Source organism: Polistes fuscatus, unplaced genomic scaffold (assembly GCF_010416935.1).
Source record: "Polistes fuscatus isolate 324 unplaced genomic scaffold, CU_Pfus_HIC Scaffold15, whole genome shotgun sequence".
In the NCBI taxonomy this organism is placed as follows: Eukaryota; Metazoa; Arthropoda; class Insecta; order Hymenoptera; family Vespidae; genus Polistes; species Polistes fuscatus.
In genome coordinates this window covers 1,203,005-1,224,685 of record NW_025113053.1, presented here as the reverse complement: position 1 = coordinate 1,224,685, position 21,681 = coordinate 1,203,005, and the positions used below count along the sequence as shown (strand labels likewise).

General features: G+C 30.6%; 1 protein-coding gene across 1 annotated transcript in view; it reads right to left on the bottom strand.

Annotated features, from left to right (window-relative positions):
• Window positions 1-1,872: 1,872 nt before the first annotated feature.
• Window positions 1,873-21,681, bottom strand: part of LOC122514520 — a 29,120-nt gene continuing 9,311 nt past the window's right edge. The window contains exons 3-6 of the mRNA XM_043631405.1: window positions 4,745-4,981; window positions 3,482-4,398; window positions 2,983-3,265; window positions 1,873-2,739 (exon numbers count right to left, since the gene is read on the bottom strand). Coding sequence (XP_043487340.1) covers window positions 2,549-2,739; window positions 2,983-3,265; window positions 3,482-4,398; window positions 4,745-4,981 — 1,628 coding nt within the window. The 3' untranslated portion in view covers window positions 1,873-2,548. The remainder of the gene's footprint in view (window positions 2,740-2,982; window positions 3,266-3,481; window positions 4,399-4,744; window positions 4,982-21,681) is intronic.

Genomic DNA, 21,681 nt, shown 5'->3' with positions numbered 1-21,681 from the left:
AAACGGTCCAATTATATGAGTGTATGTTTTTTTCTTTTCTTTTCTTTTCTTTTTTTGTTCTTCTTAAATCGTAATTTTATATATTTATATTTATTTATATAATATATGAATATAAAAAAGAAGAGATTTCGAAAAAGATATAATTACAAGTCGACTAGATACTAACAATATTTCGTTTTAAAATAAACGTGTCTCGCGTTCGTTTCGTTTAAAATATATATTTCATATATATATATAATCATATACAAAGGTGTCTCAAAATATATGAACGTAATTTTAGAATTAATTTCAGTATGCTAAAATAAGGAAAAACAAATCATATAATCATATGAACTTGATACGATCTTTTTTGCTAAATTACAGCTGCTTTTGTTTTCCAGTAATTCGTGTAACTTTTCTGACTACTTGTTTCAACTATTTACAAGTAAGATTTTTTCTTCGCGTTGTTGGCAAATTCCAAATTTTTGAACGAATAAGAAGATTGATGATAAGACCGATTAGAAGTATAAATTGAAATAAAAAATGGTCATCACTTCGACCAATTTTTCGGAAATTGTGTAATACAATTTTGGAAACAAAGTCGTATTGGGTTGTATATGTGATTTTATAAATTTTTGATTTTTATTTTAGCGTATCGAAATAAAACATCTCTGAAGTTACGTCCATGTATTTTGAAACACCCTGTGTAAAGATATTTATTTATTTTCTTTTTTTTATGTTCTTCTTCCTTTCTTTCCCTTTCTTCTATATACGCTATTTTTTTCTCTTTGTTTTTTTTTTTTTCATTTATTTTCCATTAGTAATAAAAATATTTTTTGGGTTTCATCTTTGGGCGATCTTTGCGTAATCTACCGTTAGAAAATAAATTCCATAGAATTATTATTGCATATATTTTTAAATACGCCTACGAACGCATATGAGTTTGCTTTAAAGCGTTTTCTTCTTTTTACTTCTTCTTTTTTCTCCTCGATGATAATTTTTTTCCGTCCTGTTTCTCGGTCAAGCTCCAATAAAATAAAAACGAAGTGATATATTTGAAATTCTTTTTTTCCAACGTGCATGCAAGAATTTAACATATAACAATTGTTTCATTTTCATCGTTGTTACATCTTTTGTTTTTTTTTTTTTTGGATTTCAAATGTTTACAATATTTTTATAATACGTTCGTAATTTTTAATTTTTACGAAGTACAAAAAGATAAAATTAAAATAAAATAAAAAAAATTAAAAAAAAATAAAAACTTTAAATTTTATAATAGAACAATTATTTTGTCGCGTTTAGTAGGATTCTTGCACACGTTCCCAGTATATTTAAAATCTTTTTGTATCGTTTCTTCTTTTTTCCTTGCCACTTTTATAGCTTCGCAAAAGCGTCATCGAAAAATAATCATTTCTTTCGCTAATCTTTCTAATAAGTTATTATAAACAAAAAATCTTCTTCGTCTCTTCGATGTTTTTTCCTTATCAAAAAATAAACTACTATCTAATTAATTACGATCGACAACCAAATGTATTTCATTCAGTTCATTTGTTCATTGCTCGTATGAAAAAGAGTTTCTTCCTTTAGAAATAATTTTTTTTCTAAATTTTTACGATAATACAATTTATGAAGATGTGTGTATAGTGTGTGTGTGTGTGAGTGTGTGTGTATGTGTGCCTGTGTGTAGTTACATATACTCGATGAAAAAATATTTAGAGAGACAAAGAGATAAAGAGAGTGAAAGAGAAAAAGTTTTGTTTTTTCATTAATTTTGATCTTAGATTCTTAAATACTAACTTTGAGATTTCGTTAATAATTCCGAATATAAATAGACGATATATATAAATGATTGTTAAAGATTAGTATGTCTCTCAAGATTACATGTTATCATAATTTGATGTTTATTTTATGTTTATTTTCATTTTTATTCGTTTGGTTTGCATCACTCGTATTCGTCGTTATAATTAACTCCAGTCACGTGGTAAATAACATTTTGAATCATCCACGAACTATTCAGTAGAATAATGATCGAGTTAATTAATTCATTCGCATAAGGAAAGTAAAAACAAAGAGAATTATTAAATTTACGTCAAACGCGAAGCCTTAAATATTTTTTTTTTTACTTTCCGATAAGATTTAATGAAAAAAAAAAAAAAAAAAAATAGAAAGCACACGTACAGTCTTCCAGCCTGCAAAAATCGCAGTCGTTGTCGTATCAACGGTAATTTTTTTATTTTTATTTTTTGTTCTACGTAAATCTGTCGAAAAACAGACCGGGGGGGGAGAAGGGTGGTGGCCACAGTTCTCTATTATTGCCAGCAATAATAAACGCTATTGCTTTGTACGATTATATAAAAAAAAAAAGAAAATACAACAATTAATATTCTTGGCCATCGTTGATGATAAAAAAATAAAAAAATAAAAAAAACAGTTTATAATTAAAAAAAGATTACGTCCCTAGAAAAATGCCTCTTACAAATAGATTAGGGTAGTCAACAAAAAATATCACTTAACATCTCGACGTTTTTTTAGATCAACTTAAAAAACCGAAATTATTGGAATTTTTCCTTCACTTGATCGGTTGCCGAGGTGCCGGTGGACCAACCGGAGGTAACGTCAATGATTCACGTTTTTTTTTATTAACTCGACGACCAACGTGAAGAACCACGTCTCCAGCCTTGACGGATTTGAACTCTGCAATTGCTTCGGCGTGCGTCATCCCGTGAAGGGGTTTCGAATTTATTGACAAAATTTCGTCCCCTGAAACAATATTACGATTAATGCTTTTTTGTTTTTTAATTAAACTCGTTTAATTAAGATTTTTCAATATTTTTAATACCGCAACTCAACGCATTTCATTTTGACGATACTTGTGGCCTAAATTTTTGTAATAAACAATTTTTGTAACTTCCTTAATATTTTTTAAACGTTAATTAAATGATTTAGCATATTAAAATTGTGTACACACTTGAACAGGTTGAAAAACATTGTACGAGATCATACCTTCCTTGACAGTTCCAAGATCAGCAGCTTGACCATTAGGGAAAACAGTTTTAACATAAATTCCCATATTTCCACGTGGACTATCGGTGCCACCGACGATGCTAAAACCGAGTCCCTTATGACCAGGTCCTTTGAAGAATCTGGCTGTCAATATCGTAAAGGATGCACCACTTTTACCAGGCCTTGGTAACGTACAGAATCTTGATTCTTCACCTTCACCAGCCTCGTCTATGTCTTCCAATTCGGAATCTGTGTTCAGACCTTCATCCGTGTCCTGAGCGCCCTGTAAAACGTCAAACGAACAGTTGGAAAGGATTCGATCATTTTTTGGCAACACGGAAATGTGTTCGTAATAAAAAAAACAAATATGTTATTGGTAATGCGAACGTAAATTGTACGATAAAAATGGTTCAAGATAGATTTAACTTTGGACTCACTTCATTAAAGATTCAAATTTCATCTTTGACTTTCTTTTGCAATTAGAAAATGTTCTACTCACTTGCCAAGTCTTTAAATTAGCACCAGATGAGCTAGGAATATTAGCCACGCTTCGACTGTTCAACCTCCTCGTAGGCTTTTTCCCAGGACTCCTCTCGGTCCCAAGACTGGAGGGTCCATCTTCCTTGGCAACGATAGAGGTGGCGCTTGAATCGGTCGAATAATTGCTCACTTGTCCTCCGACCTTGAAATCCGTGATTCTTTTTCTTGGCGTTACTCTTGGTATATGAATAGTTTCGAAAGATGAATCCGATTGATTCCTAGTTTTACCATTTTTCTGAAAATGTACGTTCTCGTAACAATGATGATCTCTCGTCTCGGAATTACTTCTTGCTAAGGTTTGCCTATCGCAATAAGGACTTCCAGGCGAATCAACTTCTGATCTGTGTCCTCTGTGAAAACGCACGTTCTCGTAGGAATGATCCTGGTGTCTGATATTGTCCCGACTTTCCGAATTACTTCGATAAAGTGAAACCTTTGACCTTGTCGAGGAACTTGTTGAATTGTTGAATACCACGTTTTCGTAAACGTCTTTTTTATCATGATTATCATGAATTAGTTGATGATCGTAAGAACTGGGCGTGTTCTCCGAATACCCGAAACTTTGACAACCATCAGCCAAAGGACTCTTGCAGTTAGGTGAATTCGGTACACTAGTCTCTGCTAAGGTTTCTAAAGTATCGTGGAAAGGATATGGTGGTAAGGACGTTGGTTCGCTAGAATCGAAACGTTCGGACGAGTCGAAACTTTGACTAGTCGATGAAGTCAACGGACTCGGAACATAAAAATTCGAAGCATTGTCTTTCTGCGAAAATACCTCCGTCACGCTCAGTGCTTTTCTTTTTCTAATTCCAGCATTTATCTTACTGAATTTGCTTCGCAATACGTTTTGAATATCTGCTATGCCTTTCGTAGTGCCTAGAAGAATCAAATTCAAATATTATAAACAAATATATTACGAAAAATTGAATTAATCAAAATAATAATAGTAATTTACCTAATAAAAAAAAAACTATGATGGATCGAAAAATATGTTCGGCTTATTTTTTTTCTAAATGTTTTGATATTATATTGAAAAAAAATAAAAGTAAATAAATTGTTTCAACCCATTAACGTAATATAAAAGTCAAATTCGGAATTTAGAAAGATTGGACAATGACGAATATCAACGGTAACAGTAATTTATCTAATAGTCAATATAAAACAATCTGATTCAAGAATTTAGTAGAATTAAACAAACACAAAATTATGAATAATAATTAACCTGGCAGTCTGAGGGAACTAGTTTGAAGTAACTTTTTCGGCGAGCTACCATCTTGAAGACTTTTAGCAGCCGGTGAGGCTTCCCTGCTAGCCGGGGTTGATCTTACAGTGTGAATAACACCTTGAGCTCCACCACCAGGTATCAACGATTCCTGTGGTTCGGATGTTTCCTGTACGGAACATCGTCTTCTGAGTTTCCTCCAACGTTGACTGATACTCTTGTTCCACAAATTAAGATCTAAAATAAACAAAACAAATATGTAATAAGAAGAACGCGTTTAAAAAAAAAAACAAAAAAATACGTAGCAGAGAAAGAAATCCAGTAAACATAAATGAGCCTATCTCAGAAGGACTATCGCAAGAATGCAAGACTGTCGTTCGTAATATCGAATCGAATGACTCACGTCAGAGAGAAATACACACAGATAGAGAGAAAAAGAGAGAGAGAGAGAAGAAGGGTGGTGTACGAATGTCGAAAAAGTGAGTCCCGTCAAAACGGAAACTCCTTATCTACTTTGACAGACAAGAAAACAGAGTAACATCTCTTTATTTAGAACGATAAGCGTTACGATTAGAAAAACACACGTTCGGATATACGTTTATCGATCAGACCGTTATTATCGCAATACGAAAAGTAAAATGATACTTTTTTTTTAATCACGATACACATAATCGTTTGACGAAATAATAAGATGAAGAATTCTATGTAACTATTGTAATTAATCTTCCTTTTTTTTGTGTCCAAACCCGTTATAATTTACCGCACACGTCGACGTACACGGTTAACCAAGCGTAATTACTCGACACACACACACACACGTTCCATACGCACGGAACGAGAAATGAAAAGAAAAAGAACGAATAATAATAAAATGAATTTTATGGCAATTTTTCCAACGCAAATTAGTTAACTTCAATAGAAAAAAAAAATGAAAGAAAATTATTACATACACACACACATACACACATACACAATGACCCAATAGTAATTACAATTTAAAATAGTCTCCATATTCTCCCACGTTTATGGATATGATAATAATGGTAATAGAGGATTTTTTTAAAAAGGAGGGGGGGTCGTGACCCTTTCTCTTCCTCCTCCTCCTCCTCCTCCTCTTCCTCTTCTGTTTCTTCCAGTTCTTCGTTGCGGAAGACCGTTGGTGATCTTGAGAAGTGTAGAACCATTAGGTACACGAACGAAAACACAACGATGCACAAATGAAAAAAAAAAAAAAATCGATAATGAATTATTCACTAAAAGAAAAAAGTATATCAAACTCAGTGCATAGTAGTCATTGTTATTGTCGTAATCGTTTGTATCATTCGTAGGATGGCGGCACTACTACTACTATTACTATTACTACCACCACCAATGTCACTTACAAAGTTTAATTAGAATCACCTAGTTAACGTTAATTTCTTTTCGTTTTTTGAATTATACGAGTTACGTAGAATCAAAGTTACTTTGTTGACATTTCGAATGATATGAAGTGAAAGATGAAAAAGAAGGGGAAGAAAAAGAAGAAGAAGATGATGATGATGATGATGATGATGATGATGATGATGATGACGAAGAGACGAATAGGATACTAGCATAAGCGTTGAACGATGGGAGTCCACTGTCGAGTCTTCGCTGACGCCGGACACGAATCGCATCGTTATCCGGCGTTACGGTCATCTTGCAAAATGCACTTTCACTTCTCGTCCCCGACGTGTTGTTGGGTATATCTCACAGTTTTGCCGAGGTCTTCTTCGTTGCTAGATCCAACAGCCGGACGTTGCTCATTCCCTCATTATTTTCCAATTTAAATTATTTCACATTGCTCATTGTTCTTTAATTTTTTTATATTATGACTTGTTTGCTTTATTGTCTTTTTTGTTTTTGTTATGTTTTTTTATGCTTTTTAATCTATGACACTTTATTATTTACGTTTATTTTTTCGTAAATTGTATCAACACTTTTGCATCGTTATTTTTCATTTTTCATTGTTTTTTATTTCTTAATTGATTACTTTAATGTGTTTATTTTGTTATTTGTATCAACCCTTTCATTGTATTGTTGCAACTTCTTCTTTATATAATATTTTTATATCTTTATTTATTAATCCTATCAATTTATTTGGTATATATTGTACCGTTGCTTATCCTTCTTTGTTTAATATTGGTTTAATTGATCAATTATTTAATTATTAATTTATTCTCTTAATTGTATCGACACTTTCATCAAATATAGGTAGATGGGTTTACGTAATACTTTGTACAACGTTCTTTTAAACATGTTTTTTATGAGTAGGCATTTTTACGACCAGCGTAAGTCGAATTTTTAATCACCAATGAACAAAAATATCCAATCACTATACAACAGTTATCTACTTTCACTGTTAATGTTGTAATCCATTTTTCATCAGAATAGATGATTATAGGAAATCCGTTGATTATAAAGACGACACACTTGTTTATATAAAAATATCGATAAGAGTAGTCTCTTATCGTTGATCCTTCAGAATTGTACGATCAACGATAAGAGGATTGGTTCTAGCTAAAGCATCTTTGGAATGTACTTTTAGCAAGGAAGGAGTCTTTTTCTAAAACGTTCAAATGTAAATGTTATCTTCTTTTCAAATCTTAGGATTCTTCTTGTTCTTTTACAAACAAGCCATTAAGTGATTTCCAAACACTATCATCATCACTACTACTACTACTACTACTATTAACTACCATTTATCAACCGAGTAAAAATTTGGAGAGCTTATAATCCTCACTGTGTAACATCATTTGAAGTTCTAGTCTTAACATTTCCGCATAAAAGTAAAAGAATCCGACGATGTATGCGAGCATCCTTGGCTACGAAGAGTATTACACTCGATGAATGATTGGTTGCTTGGTTTCTTGCTTGCTTGCTTGCTTGCTTGCTTGCTTGCTTGGTTTCTTGCTACTCACACGAGTATGTGTGTGTTTATGAGTATGAGTACGCGTGTATACAGAAAAGAGGACGAATAAGGATTCTCACGATTGTGTAGGACCGTACAAACGTAAAACTTCTTTTATGGTTCACACGATCATCGATCGACCGATCGATAGATTCTTTCGTGCTTCCATTTATATATTATCGAGTATATAAAGTGTATATATACATATAAAAGCTATATTGTATACAGGAAGAGGCAAACGTTAGGAACGTGTATCCAAGCACTTTACAGTATTCCTTCTTCCTTTCTATGGTTTTATTTTTTAATTGACAAATATTTTCGTATACGAAAAGAAACAAATAACTGGAATATAAATGTAAGAGTATATATAATAGAAAAATATATGTCGTTAGTGTGTATCCAAGCACTTTAAAGTATTCCTTCTTCTTTTCTATGGTTTTATTTTTTAATCGACAAATATTTTCGTATACGAAAAGAAACCAATAATTGGAATATAAATGTGAGAGTATATATAATAGAAAAAAATATATGTCGTTAGTGTGTATCCAGGTAAAAGTTTTACTAGAAAATATTTGGAAAAGCACTTAAAACCCGTGTTGTGTACGCCGTACGCGGTCTCGACGTGGACTGAAAGAGAACTCCGTCGTCGTGGTTTGTACTGTTCTCTTACCGTGTGCGTTCGACTGTTATAACGCATGTGTGCGTGGTCGTCTCTCTATGCGTACACACGATTCTGAACACTTCTGTGTATATACCTGTGCATACAGGGTGACTTCAAAAGAAACCTATTTGATCGTTTTAACACCTTCCTCCTGTTTTACTTTATTCTTGTTTTTTTTTTCTTTCTTTTATAGAGATACATTTGTTTTATAGTATTCACGTAAGTTACGTGACTGAGATCTAGAAATAAATCAGAATTGATTCTTGGAATGAAATAAAGTAAAGTGTTTGGTGTAATATAGTACGTGTCTTTTTTTTCCTAAATATTATTTTAATAAATTTCTTGTATATTATTGAATATGTTTTAATTTATCTGTATGATCTATGAGTCTCATTTGGTTACAAAATTATTTTCTCTTACTTTATCTATTATAAAAAGTAACAAAATGTATAACATATTTTTTACTATATTAACAACACTCTATTGCATATATTTTTATTATTGAGAGAAATAATTAAATAATATTATATTATTATATTATATATAAGTATGCACCGTAAGATGTTGTTTGTAAATTTGTAAAATTAAGGAATATTTATTATTGCACCGTAAGATGTTTGTAAATTTGTAAAATTAAGGAATATATTAGAATCCGAATGAATGGGTTTTTTTTTTTGTAGTCACCGTATAGAAAGGTCTAAGGTACGTTCAGATTGTGTACGCTGATTGTGAGAACCTTTCTCCGAGTATTGGTAAACGCTCTCCATGAATATACCAAAGAAAGACCAAAGCCGCGTACACCTACTTAACGTGCATCACGGCTGCGTGCACACCCCATGCACAATTCTACTGGTAAGGCTCACGGTCAGGGCGGGACGCATTATTTCCTGTAATAATGTGTTAGTGTCCTTTGTGCGAATTTGCACGAAAGGTGGACACGCGCATTCTGCTTTTTAAAATACACACGAATACATTTACACCTTCTAATATTAATTTTTCTTTACCAACTTACACTACTACGATATTTAAATGAAATCTAAAAAAGAAATTACAAAAAGAATAATTATGTTTGTTATATGTAAACGTAATTTATAAGATAATTATAATAATGTGTATTAAATTGGAACGATTAGTTCAAGATCGTTTAATACTAATGGTACACCTTGGAATCAGGTTGAAAAGAGTGAACGAAACTTTTTATATAAAAGTAATTCTCAAGAAGTTGTTCCATTAGATTCAAAAAAAAAAAATTGATTTTTTGAAAATTCTAACTGCGTATAACCCCTTAATGTCTAATATTTAACTCAATTGTATTGTTAAATTAACTTACTGCGTTTGTCTGTCGATATTGATAGAAAATTAACAAGTGTGTCTAACAGGTTTATGTAACATTTTCCCATGAACCTCGTCGATGATCTCGATAAGCATGCGCATAATTAGCACAGTGCATTTAATATTACAGCATTAAAGACGTTTGTATGTTTACACATAGAAATTAATGAAGATACTATTCACACACATACTTCTGTACACAATACACACATGTAATGCAGATTTCGTCATTGTAATGATGTCGTCGTTGTTATTGTTGTCTTCCTATGCATTTAAAGATACGTTCATGCGTATTACGACAGAAACTTTGTTACTCTAATCGGTTTTTCCTGTTAGACTGTATGATACTTTTAAATACAAGTGATCCTTGAAAATGATTACTACGACAATTGTCCTTAACATACTTCTCACACTACTTTTGTTTACTTTTTTTTTTTTTGATGTTTTAAAAATCTATTTTGTAATTTTTATATTTCAATTTTTTGTTTCTTTCAGATGCAGTGATTGGATTTATTTTGTGAACATTTTTTGCGAGGTTTATTGAATTTTTAATAAAATTAAATAAAAAGAATTAAAATGTTAAATTGGTGAATAAGAAAAATCTCGAGTTAGTTGGAGTTTAAATTTAACGTTAATTTAATATAGTTATACAAATTGGAATGATCGAACGTAATCAAAATCGTTTTGTCTGATTCGATTTCATTTAATCGAATAGGGAAAAGTTACCCTCGAGCGTTGTTACATTTCCCCCTTTGGATACAATCAATGAAAAATGTTAGGGTGGTAGGTATGTTTAATGGATTGACACTTGAGAAGTATCAGATTATGTATTATTATTAAAACGAAAGTTATGTGTATATGTGTGTGTGTGTGTGTGTGAACGTGTGCTCTGATTCATGTTTTAGGAATATTTATAATTTTTTATTCAAAATCAACATAAAAGAACATTGAATGATATAAAAACCAAATAAAAAAATGAGCCATATATTTAGACTGAGTATTTTAAAAAATATATAAAACAAATATTATATTATATATATATATTATTTAATATACTATATTATATAGATTTGAAATACATTTGAGCAAAAAATTAATCAAAAATGTATCATTATTAAATCAACAATATTTTATTAATCAAGTAGATAATGAAAATAATATTTTTCTTCCCTATTGCAAGAATTTCAAATTTCAATATTTTCTAAATACATATAATTTAAGAAATTTATAATAATTTAGAAAAATTTATAGCTTTGTCATCGCCATCTAAAATTTGGATGATATAATTAATTTAATTTACAAATAATTAGAAATAACAAAGATTAATTGAGTAGAAAACGTGACAACGCAGAAGGGATGCACGTGAATAATACACGCAACTTTTAACAAAATTAGTTTGGCCCATAACCCATTAACAAAGTTAAATCGTCTTTTGTAACATCAGAAACGTAGAACGTAAGTATGTGGTGGAAAGGGCATGCAGAAAAAAGGTCTGGCACATGCGTGAGCGTTCTCATAAATTCGTAGAATGTTTGGATGTGTACGTGACTAAAAGTGACACTACGTGTGCGTGAGGTCAAGCTAAGAGAATGCTTCTTCCGTTCCTCGGTCATTGTCTATTTCTTTATATTGTTTTCTCAGTTGTCTTTCATTATCTGTTCTCTTCTTTCTGACTCTTAACTAAGTTTATCGTTTTTACCCTTTTTCTTTTTCTTTTTTTAATCTCTTAAACAGCTTAAGTATTTTCAACAAAATAATAAGCATAAACTTGTTTTTATAAAGGAGGTTTGTATAATTATTATTTAAATATAATTTATCTATTATAGCAGTTTAATAATATTTTTTGAAAAAGAAAGTTAATTAATTGTTTGTAATGAAAATACATATGTAAATTAAATAATTATTTTCAATCAAATAAATATATTATTAAAAAATATTCACACTTATATAACAATTTTTATTAGGGATATATTAAATTAATAGTAGGGGTAGTAATTTATTGCAAAAGTAGTTTGAAGCAATCTTGAGAGGATTTGAGTTTCCAAAAGAAAATATTTATTTAATTAATTTTATTTAATTAATTTCACTTCATACATCGTGTTAAACAAATAGTTTTCTAATTAATTTATCATCCATTTGTTCTAATAAATAAATAAATAAATAAATATCGTTTACTAATTTTATTTATACGTAGGGGATATTTGAAATGCAAGTATTAAAGTTCAATGAGAATGAGCAAACTTTATGACAACGACAAAATCTCTCCTCGTCGTGTCTTTTGTACTTTTTTAACTAGGATTCTCTCTCGTGGAACCCTTTTGAACCTCAGGGGTTGTTGCTTTGAAATAAAAACCGCAACGACTAGCAACGAGGACCTTTTCAATCGATTCTTATGTAGATAGAGAGTAAGGGCATATGTTAACCATCAGAAAAGTAACATATGTTTTGCGAATCTTCTTATTAGGATATGTGTGTATATGTGTGTATATGTGTGTGTGTGATCGAGTGGAGATATTTAACGATTCATTGATGATTACTATATATTTAGCATAATATAAATAATACTTAATTTTAAATATACTTACAGATAATTACAACATTTATTTTTTAAGTATAAAATAAATGATGAATTCAATAAATTCTACATTTTTAAACACACATCCAATCATAGAATATTTATTATAATATTAATCATAAAATTTCAATTGTTTTTAATATTATAAAGACATTTTTTTGTAACGAATAAATTTTTGTTCAATCTTTTTTTAAACACAAAGTCTACCGTGATGATTATTAATACAAATATATAACAAACTATTAACAAGAAATACTTTATGTAAGGCAAACTACATGAACTAAGTTTAGTATGAGCATCGAGAGAATGCAAACATTCTTTTCGTATACGTCAGCAAGGAACTACCCGACGACATAAAGTTTGTAACGTCAAAGAAGTCTAAGGATCTGGGTAGGGAGTAAAAGGGAAAACGAGATAGAGAAAGAGAAAGAGAGAGATAGAGATAGAGAATGACAGAAAAAGAGACGAAAAGGGGAGGAGAGAAGGTTGCTCCTAGATACAATGTTGCAGCTGAAAATACAAATGTGTAAGTTTGACTACACATACGTAAACTCTCACACACGAACGTACGTATTTGTGTAGCTAGTGGTTACGAGGAATGTCTAAGCTCTGTTAGAACTCGATGGGACCGAATACACTCTATGTATTTTTTTTATTTCTTTATTTTATTTTTATATATATTATTTATATATATATTATTATATATATTATATATTATATATATATATTGTATTATTTATGTATATATATATATACTATTTTATATATTTTTTATATATTATTTTATTTTTTATTTCCATTTATTTCTCTCTCTCTCTCTCTTTTTTTCTCATTCCCATCCTTTTTTTTTAGACGATTGCAAACGAATGGGAAAGATGAAAAAAAAATAATAATAAAAAAGAAAAATTGTGGTAAAGTTTAATTAAAACGAGACGTAGCTGAGGACATATATATACGTATATGTGTGTATGTGTACCTTTTGCATGGTTTCTATATATCTCTCTCTCTCTCTCTCTCTCTCTTTTATTTGATTTTATTTCTTTATCGTTTTCCCACAAATATAGCAGCCCCATTAAAATCGTAACGGCCATGTACCAATCGATATCTCTCCCACGAATGAGAGAACAAGCATGGAAGGGCATGTTTGTATTGGTTTTTTTCTTTTTTCTTTTTTCAATTCATATTACCACCCTACCACGAGAGGTGGTCCTGCCCGTTTATGGGACGCCACGCGCTTCATGGACCACCCTCAAACTTTATTGCGAACTTTACAACTATGATAAATCATGGACTCCGGGTAGAAGTAGCTCGTATGTAGATGTGTATGTGCGTGTGTGTGAGTGCTTACGTGCGTGTGTGTATGTACACGTAACAAAAACTCGAGTTAAACTGCTTGCATGAAAAACGAATAAATACGAGAGACTCTCCGTTATGTAATTTTATTTATTTTATCATTGCTAAATTATTGTTTCCTTTTTTGATACGAACAATATGGTAATTTTGCAGAAATATTTTTTTTCAGATAACAGTTTTCTTCATGGTCGAGAGAAAAATATTATGGCATTTATTGTTTTTTATTTAACGGATGACTTTTGATGTTAATTTTAACATTAAGTTTGCTTTTTCTTTACATAAATAAGATTCTAGACTTTTTTATGATTGTAAAATATTTTGAAAGAGATACTAACTTTTGTTTGAAATATTTTGTTTTCAGTCAAGATCCAATAAAATTTGGATTAAAGATTTAAAAAAGAAAAGAAAATGGCGTAAATCAAACGGGAAGTAAAGTGTCTTATCGATTTTTTGCCCTTTTTAATTTCTTTTTTTTTTTTGCAATACGAAAAGGTCAATGACATTACGTCTGATAATAGTATCACGTTTAAGTCGAGCTTAAGTATTAGTGTTCGAAAAAAAGAGAAGAAAGTCACACACAACGCACACGCGTACATACATTTTTCGCTCGCAGCTGCATTTACAAGAGGTCTAAGGTCCTCTCATTCTCTCTTTTTCTTTTTTTATTTCACGACCCTTTTCTTCTCTTTCTCTTTCTTACAAACGGAACGGAAGAGAGTAACTCAACTGGCTCGAACTAAACTAAAGCTTCGAGATGCCGACGAAAGAGTAATTTACGAGAGCGTCGAAAACGTCCCCGCGATTTTAAAGCAGAAGCCAAGAAAGTTTAAGTTATGCGCGAATAAAACCGATCGAAAACAATCTAAACCTAATTTATTTACTTCTTCTACTTCTTCTTATTCTTATTCTTCTTTTTATTTGTCTGTTTTAAACCGCAGTGAATGATTTATATACTCGCTAAGAATATTCTTTTATTTTTCGTATTTATTCAATAAACTTTGTCATAGGGGTAGAAAATTAAAAAGTACAAGTAAATCTTTAAACGTGTAATACAATTTTTAAAACATAAAATTATATTAAATCTTCCATTAAAAATTTTCGACAATTTTTCGCACAAATAATTATTAATACAATATAATTATATAATTTTATAATATTATTATATTATTATTATTTAATTTTATAATACAATTGTGTAAAATTAGTTAATTATTTTTACGTATTCGTGCAAAATCAAATTAGTCCAACAACATTTGAATTTGTAAAACAAGAGAAATCAAAACTTCCTAAATCGTTGAACAAAATATTTGTTGATCGATATTTTAAAAATTTCTACATTCGTTATTTCGAAAAATCTTGATAAAACGTAGGGAATATTTTTAAAAGCTATTTAAAGTTTTTGAACGAATTTAAATAGTTACGAGAGCCCACCTTTAAAGTTCCAACATGACTTATCGGCTAATTGCAAGCCAATGTATCCAAGTAATTTAATTCCTGTTCCTTTTCGTAAGAAAAAGACACCCACACCCGTTTTCGATTCGATGACATTCGAGTCGACACCATGCCAATGGCGTGAATAGTTCGTAACGTGTGCGCGGAATAATCGGGTAACTGTATGCAGACAATGGCTGAGGCCACTCGGTACGCATCGTTGACTCCAATTATGCAAGGAGTTCTCAACTTGGCGCCGTTAACTCTTTTTCTAAATTTCTAGAATTTGTTTTATCATTTCAACACAGACGACGACGACGGTAAGTAAATTTGCGTACCGTTAGATCCACGCAATTTCATAAATTAAATTAATAACGATTAACCCTTTGCACTCGAGCGGCGCCGATACGGCGCCCGGCTGATTTCAAGTTTCATTAAATATCACAACAAAACTAATTACAGAGTGTAGTATTTATCAAAGTTTGTTTTTTTCGACATATAAATGAATAAACTGATGATATTTGATCATTTCTATACGCTTGTTTGTTTATCAATGTTTTTACAGTACCTGTAAAATGTCTACTTAATTTGGCCGAAATCGTCTCGAGTTGCTGGTTCGCGCAAGCGAAAAAGGCCTCGAGTGCAAAGGGTTAAATTACCCTTTGAAAAGTTTTTAAAAAGAATTATTGAGAATTAGAGAGAAAAAAGTTCTAAGGAAAAGAAAAAAAATATATAAAAAGTGGAGAAACACTGTTTTTTGCGCGTCATCGTTCGATGATCATAATACACGTAATCGTCGTCTCGGTATATTTGCAACATGGCTGAACGTATTGGAATCATGCGGTTACATCGATCATACTTTCCATCGATTTGTTCAAGCCCCAGTCGATAAATATGCAACAAACTTTATGATTTAGGGTTCGTAAATAATGAGAAAATTATATGTTTATGGATGTAACGCAAGAAAAGTTACGATTCCATACGATAACAAACGAGATAAAGATATAAAAAGATAAAATCAATGTTTTCGGATCTTCTTGGGAGAAAGGGGAAGGGAGGGAGGGCTGGTTGGAATTGAAAGAACAAAAATATTAGGATGTTCGATGAAAGGTGGTCATAAAAAACAAAAACTTCAGGTTTTTTTCTATTTTGTTAGAAAATATTCAATAAAATTCTACCGATCGTCACTGTACACGAGTTAGAGAACGCTTAAGTGCACGCGAGATTAGCTGGTGGTAACAGTGCATATGCGAGTGTGTGCGTGTGTGTGTGTGTGTGTTTAGATATATACACACATGTAAGTTGAGTAAGCAGGCTGGTGTCAATGTTCGCCAAGAAAGAAGAAGCGTTTCTAGCTTGTCGGGCAGGAAACAGTATCTTTACATCGAATTTCAATCAGCCTTGGTGAACTACCGTTCGAAGAACTTCCGCTTGAAAAATTAACTAAATAATCAGTCCGATCGAACGAGTATTATATTATACTTTACGGGAATTACGAGCTCTTGTTCTTTTTTTTTTCCGAGCCCGCATCAATGATTATGTAGTACGATGACTTTTAAACTGACTATTAGAATTTATTTTTTATATCAATACATTAGAAGCACCATAGATTATTTAATGTTTCTACATATATGTGTGTGTGTGTGTGTGAGTGTGTGTGTGTGTGTATGTGAACTATGGAGATAATAATTTATATTCTTCTTTATAGTTAAGAACAGTGATTATGAATGTGATAATAGTAATAGATGGTTCGAGATAAAGTAAAATGAATTTATTATTAATTACAAATGTCGACACTTCAGACGATAAGCATCGATAATTTGAAAAGTCGTGAATGTGCAGTATCGGTAATAGTAATTATATTTTTAATTTGTTTATGCTGTAAAAATGTTTTTATATTTATTGGATTGCTCGGGTAGTTCGTATCGATTTATGACTAGACAAATGTTTCATATTAAAAATGTGTAAATTATTTCGATTTACATTTTTATAAAATTAATTTATTGTTTTTAATCAATGAATTTAATTAATATTTATATATGTGTGTATGTTCATTAATAAATAAGTTATTTATTAATCGGCAAGAACTTTCTGGGTCACCAAACATTTTATTCCGTGATTGGATTATTTTTTAATATTTTTGTTGTTTTTAATACGATAAACGAATAATTCTGAATTTATTGTTGAGAATAAGGTTCTCGAAACTACCGGTTTGACGTAATAAAAAAAAATGAATAAGTTTTCAAACCTCATTGCTCAGCCCGGAAGGATGGTAAACCAAAAGAAAAGAACTGTATCTCGATTGAAGCAATCATTGACTTATAGAATACAAAAGATGAAAATTATTGACTGGCGCTGAGAAATTTCATCTTCTTTCGCTTCCCGGAATTTCGTCATTATATTTATCCTAGATGTGGGAAAATCTTATAAGTAATAATTTGTGAAATTTCTTGTCTATATATGTTCACTGTATAATACCAATCAAATTACACAATTTTTATGCCAATTTATTTAACGATAACAATTGCAACAGCAAATTATATTGAATATATTAAATTAATAAATAAAATATTGAAAAAAAAAATATTCATTCGTAAAACGAGGTGGGTCAAAAGTTTTTCGGGCATTAAAAAAAAGGATCTTTTTTATCAAAATCATACTTAAATAAATATGTGACACATATTTACAGATCGATGAATGTCTATCGTGCGTCATCGACGTTTTTCTATACATCTATCTCTATCTCTCTTTCTCTTTTTCATGTAACCCTTAAACTCATCGCTTTAACACTTGCAATACGATCGATGGTGTGTTGACACTTCCTATGCTGATAAATTTCTTATCAGCAGTCATATACATCTTCCAACACCATGAATCAGTTTAAAACGAAATTTATCAATAACTTCGATCGATACTATTTCTAAATAAATTTAATGGTAATCGCATCAATAAATTATACGAATTAAATTCGTATAAATTAAATTTCTTATTATTCGATATATTTTCTTAATTAACTTTTATCTTTGCGTATTAGTTAATTAACATAATCACGAAAATCTAATCTTAAGTCGCATAAATTTCATTTCCAAATAAAGTTTCATATAAATTTTAATTAAAATTCATCAATTATAATCGAATTCTCTTTATCTTACGAATTTTTCTCTTCTCTTTTGATATAAAATTTTATCTTCTTTTTACGTAATTAACATAATCACACACATAACTGATCGTGACCTCGATGGAAGAAGATTCACACAGCGTGTAACAATTTTCAGTACCGTAAGAGTGAACGAACGTGATACCGGAATAGTCGGATAATAATACATCGGATACTTTTGATAAGATCTTTTTTCTCTTCTCTCCTGTGTTTTTTTTTTCTCATCCTCTCTTTTGTACGATAAGAAAAGGCGCCTCCGGACCAACGTAAAGTCCAATGAATTACAGAGACCCTCTCTGTTCCTTCATCCGTTGTAATATCTACAGCTTTGTGAACGTGAGCATTTAATTATGTCAACCATCATGAATATTCTTACCATTGATTCTAAATCATTTTTAAACAATTCTCACGTTATATTCCTATACTATAACTATACATATAGATTTAATGTTCCAATCTAATTTATTAGATTGTCCAAAACAAAGCAACTTTTATTATATATAATAATTAAATGTAATATACCTAAATATTGCATTAACCCTTTGCACTCGAGCGGCGCCGATACGGCGCCCGGCTGATTTCAAGTTTCATTAAATATCACAACAAAACTAATTACGGAGTGTAGTATTTATCAAAGTTTGTTTTTTTTCGACATATAAATGAATAAACTGATGTTATTTTATTATTTCTATACACTTGTTTGTTTATAAATGTTTTTAAAATACCTGTAAAATGTCTACTTAATTTAGCCGAATTCGTCTCAAGTTGCTGGTTCGCGAAAAAGGCCTCGAGTGCAAAGGGTTAAATTTAAGTGGAAAAAGTTTTCGTCAATTTTTCAGAACAATTGTTTGAATATCAAAAATATTAATCTCGGCACGAATATTCCGGGTAAACTAATCTGGTATAGTTGCATTTATATGGGTGATATATGAATACTTAGCGAACAACAAAGGATTTGATTTATCGATTAATGCGATTTTATTATCATTATTATTATTATTTTTTTGTTTCCATTAAAACAATAATATTCCGTATAAAGCAAAACATATATCATACCAATTGACTTGGAATTATCAGCAACCCATTGAACCGGCAATTCAGGGTAATTGAACGCTCGGAGAGTGACGATCGTATGAACCAACCGACAGCGACTATCGATAAAGCTTCAAAGTCCTTTTGCAAACTTTTCTCTCACGTTGCGTGGTAATATATTGCGTTAGTCGTATACTACACCAATGTGTTGTTGCTAACTGAATTTTATTATATTCATAAACACGATTAAAATAACATTTTATGAGACTTAACGAGACATTTAAAACATAACATTTATATAATTAATTATATAATAAATAACATATATATAATTAATTTATATATAATAAATAACACTTTATGACATTTAACGAAAAGGAACAGCGACAAATTTTGAAAGAAAATTCATTTTCCTTGGCAAATCCTATTAGAAGAAAAAAAAATAATATATAATAACATAAACTAACGCATTTTTTTGATATCCAAAAAATCCAATCTACTTTTGAATAGATTGGGAACGATAATTGAAATAAAAAATAAAAAGAAATCATATATATTAAATTCTACGATTTAATTTACAGCGAAGATTACTTACGCGATATAACAACAATTTTTTAAGCTTATAAAAAAGAAGTATAATTAAAGAAAAATTACCTTTATTTATGAAATTATATTTTCTGCCTACCAATATGCATTCCATAATTAAGAAAAATCAAAATTAAATCAGGTGAAAATATTATGAATTTTTTGATGAATCTGCGCACCCAATTAAATATAATTGCAAGAACGTAAATGTAACTACTTTCAAAATAAATAGATGAAAACTTTCATTTTAACTTTTTATCGAGCTGTCCAATCGATAAAATAATTAGAAAGAAAGGTAAAAAAAGAGAGATAGATTAACGTAGAGAAACGTGAACAACCACTACAAATGAAAGGACAGAACAGAATAGAACAGAACAGAACAGAACAGAACAGAACAGGAGCACGTGCACTTTCGACTGCTCGTAATTAAGCTTATAACGAGACTTGTTTACGCCGAGCTCCAGAACGTATTATAGTTGTCGGTTCACGTCTGTGTTTGTCGTTGTAATCTATAGAGCCGCTTAGTCTGCCATTTTAATCTGACTCTTCTCAGAAGAGAATTTACGGTACACGATCGCATTATATGCGTTACTATGACGTTTTCTCTCCCTTGTTTGCTTTACATCATCATTCCATTACTCTCTTTCTTTTTTTCCCTTCATTTCTATTCCATTGAAATTTATATTAATAATAATATTAATAATAATAATAATAATAATAACAACAACGTATTTTGATGTATAATATTATCGTTATATTATTATTTGATTTTTCAATTATAAGATTATTATTTTGCATAATAAAAATTATTTTATATTTTTAACCCTTTGTACTCGAGTGGCGCCGATACGGCGCCCGGCCGAATTTAAGTGTCAACTCAACCAAAACTAATTACAGAGTGTAGTATTTATCAAAGTTTGTTTTTTTCGACATATAAATGAATAAACTGATGATATTTTATTATTTCTATACGCTTGTTTGTTTATAAATGTTTTTACAGTACCTGTAAAATGTCTACTTAATTTGGCCGAAATCGTCTCGAGTTGCTGGTTCGCGCAAGCGAAAAAGGCCTCGAGTGCAAAGGGTTAATAATAAAATAGAAGAAAGATATGGAAAATACGAGGCATTATTAGTCGTTAGTGGAACAAGAAAGCAGTCATCAATCGTCATTGATAACATCGTGCGATGATGAACGTTTAGAAGAAAACAGATGTCTATTTTGACGACGATAAGAATAAACGCTAATTTAATATAGTATATCTATATTTGTATCTAAGCGTGCATAAAATTCAAAATTGATTAGATATAAGATTCAATTTTTTATCCTTGTTTTTTTTTTTATATATATAATAGATATCCCAAGTGAAAAGATACACACGCAAAATAATAATAATAATTTTCAATTTTTATTCTTTATATAATTTTGTAATACGAGGGTAAGTTTAAAAAGGGTTGAAGCCTCGATGAAAGAAAAACTTTTATTTTAAAAATAAAACCAAGTTTGACATAGAACCCGTTCGTGTATAACAATGCAAGATAAATTTAAAGATTCGTTACCCCTCGAATCCTTAAAAAAAAAGGGGGAATAGTATTAGTTATATTTAATACTTAATTTAAAAATAAAAATAAAAAAAAAAGAAAAGAGAAAAGAACATTTCAAAGAATAAATATACGACATATAAAATATTATGAAAAAGTTCAATAAAGTGTCAACCCCGTCGATAATTTTCTTAACTCGAGTGAACTTTCCACCCCCTCGTTGCACACATCTTTCTTTGTTGATTCTTCACGATCAAAGTAAAAATCTGTATGAACCCCTTAGCCTACAACTACGACGACGACGACATCGACAACGATGACGACAACGATGACGACGAGGAGA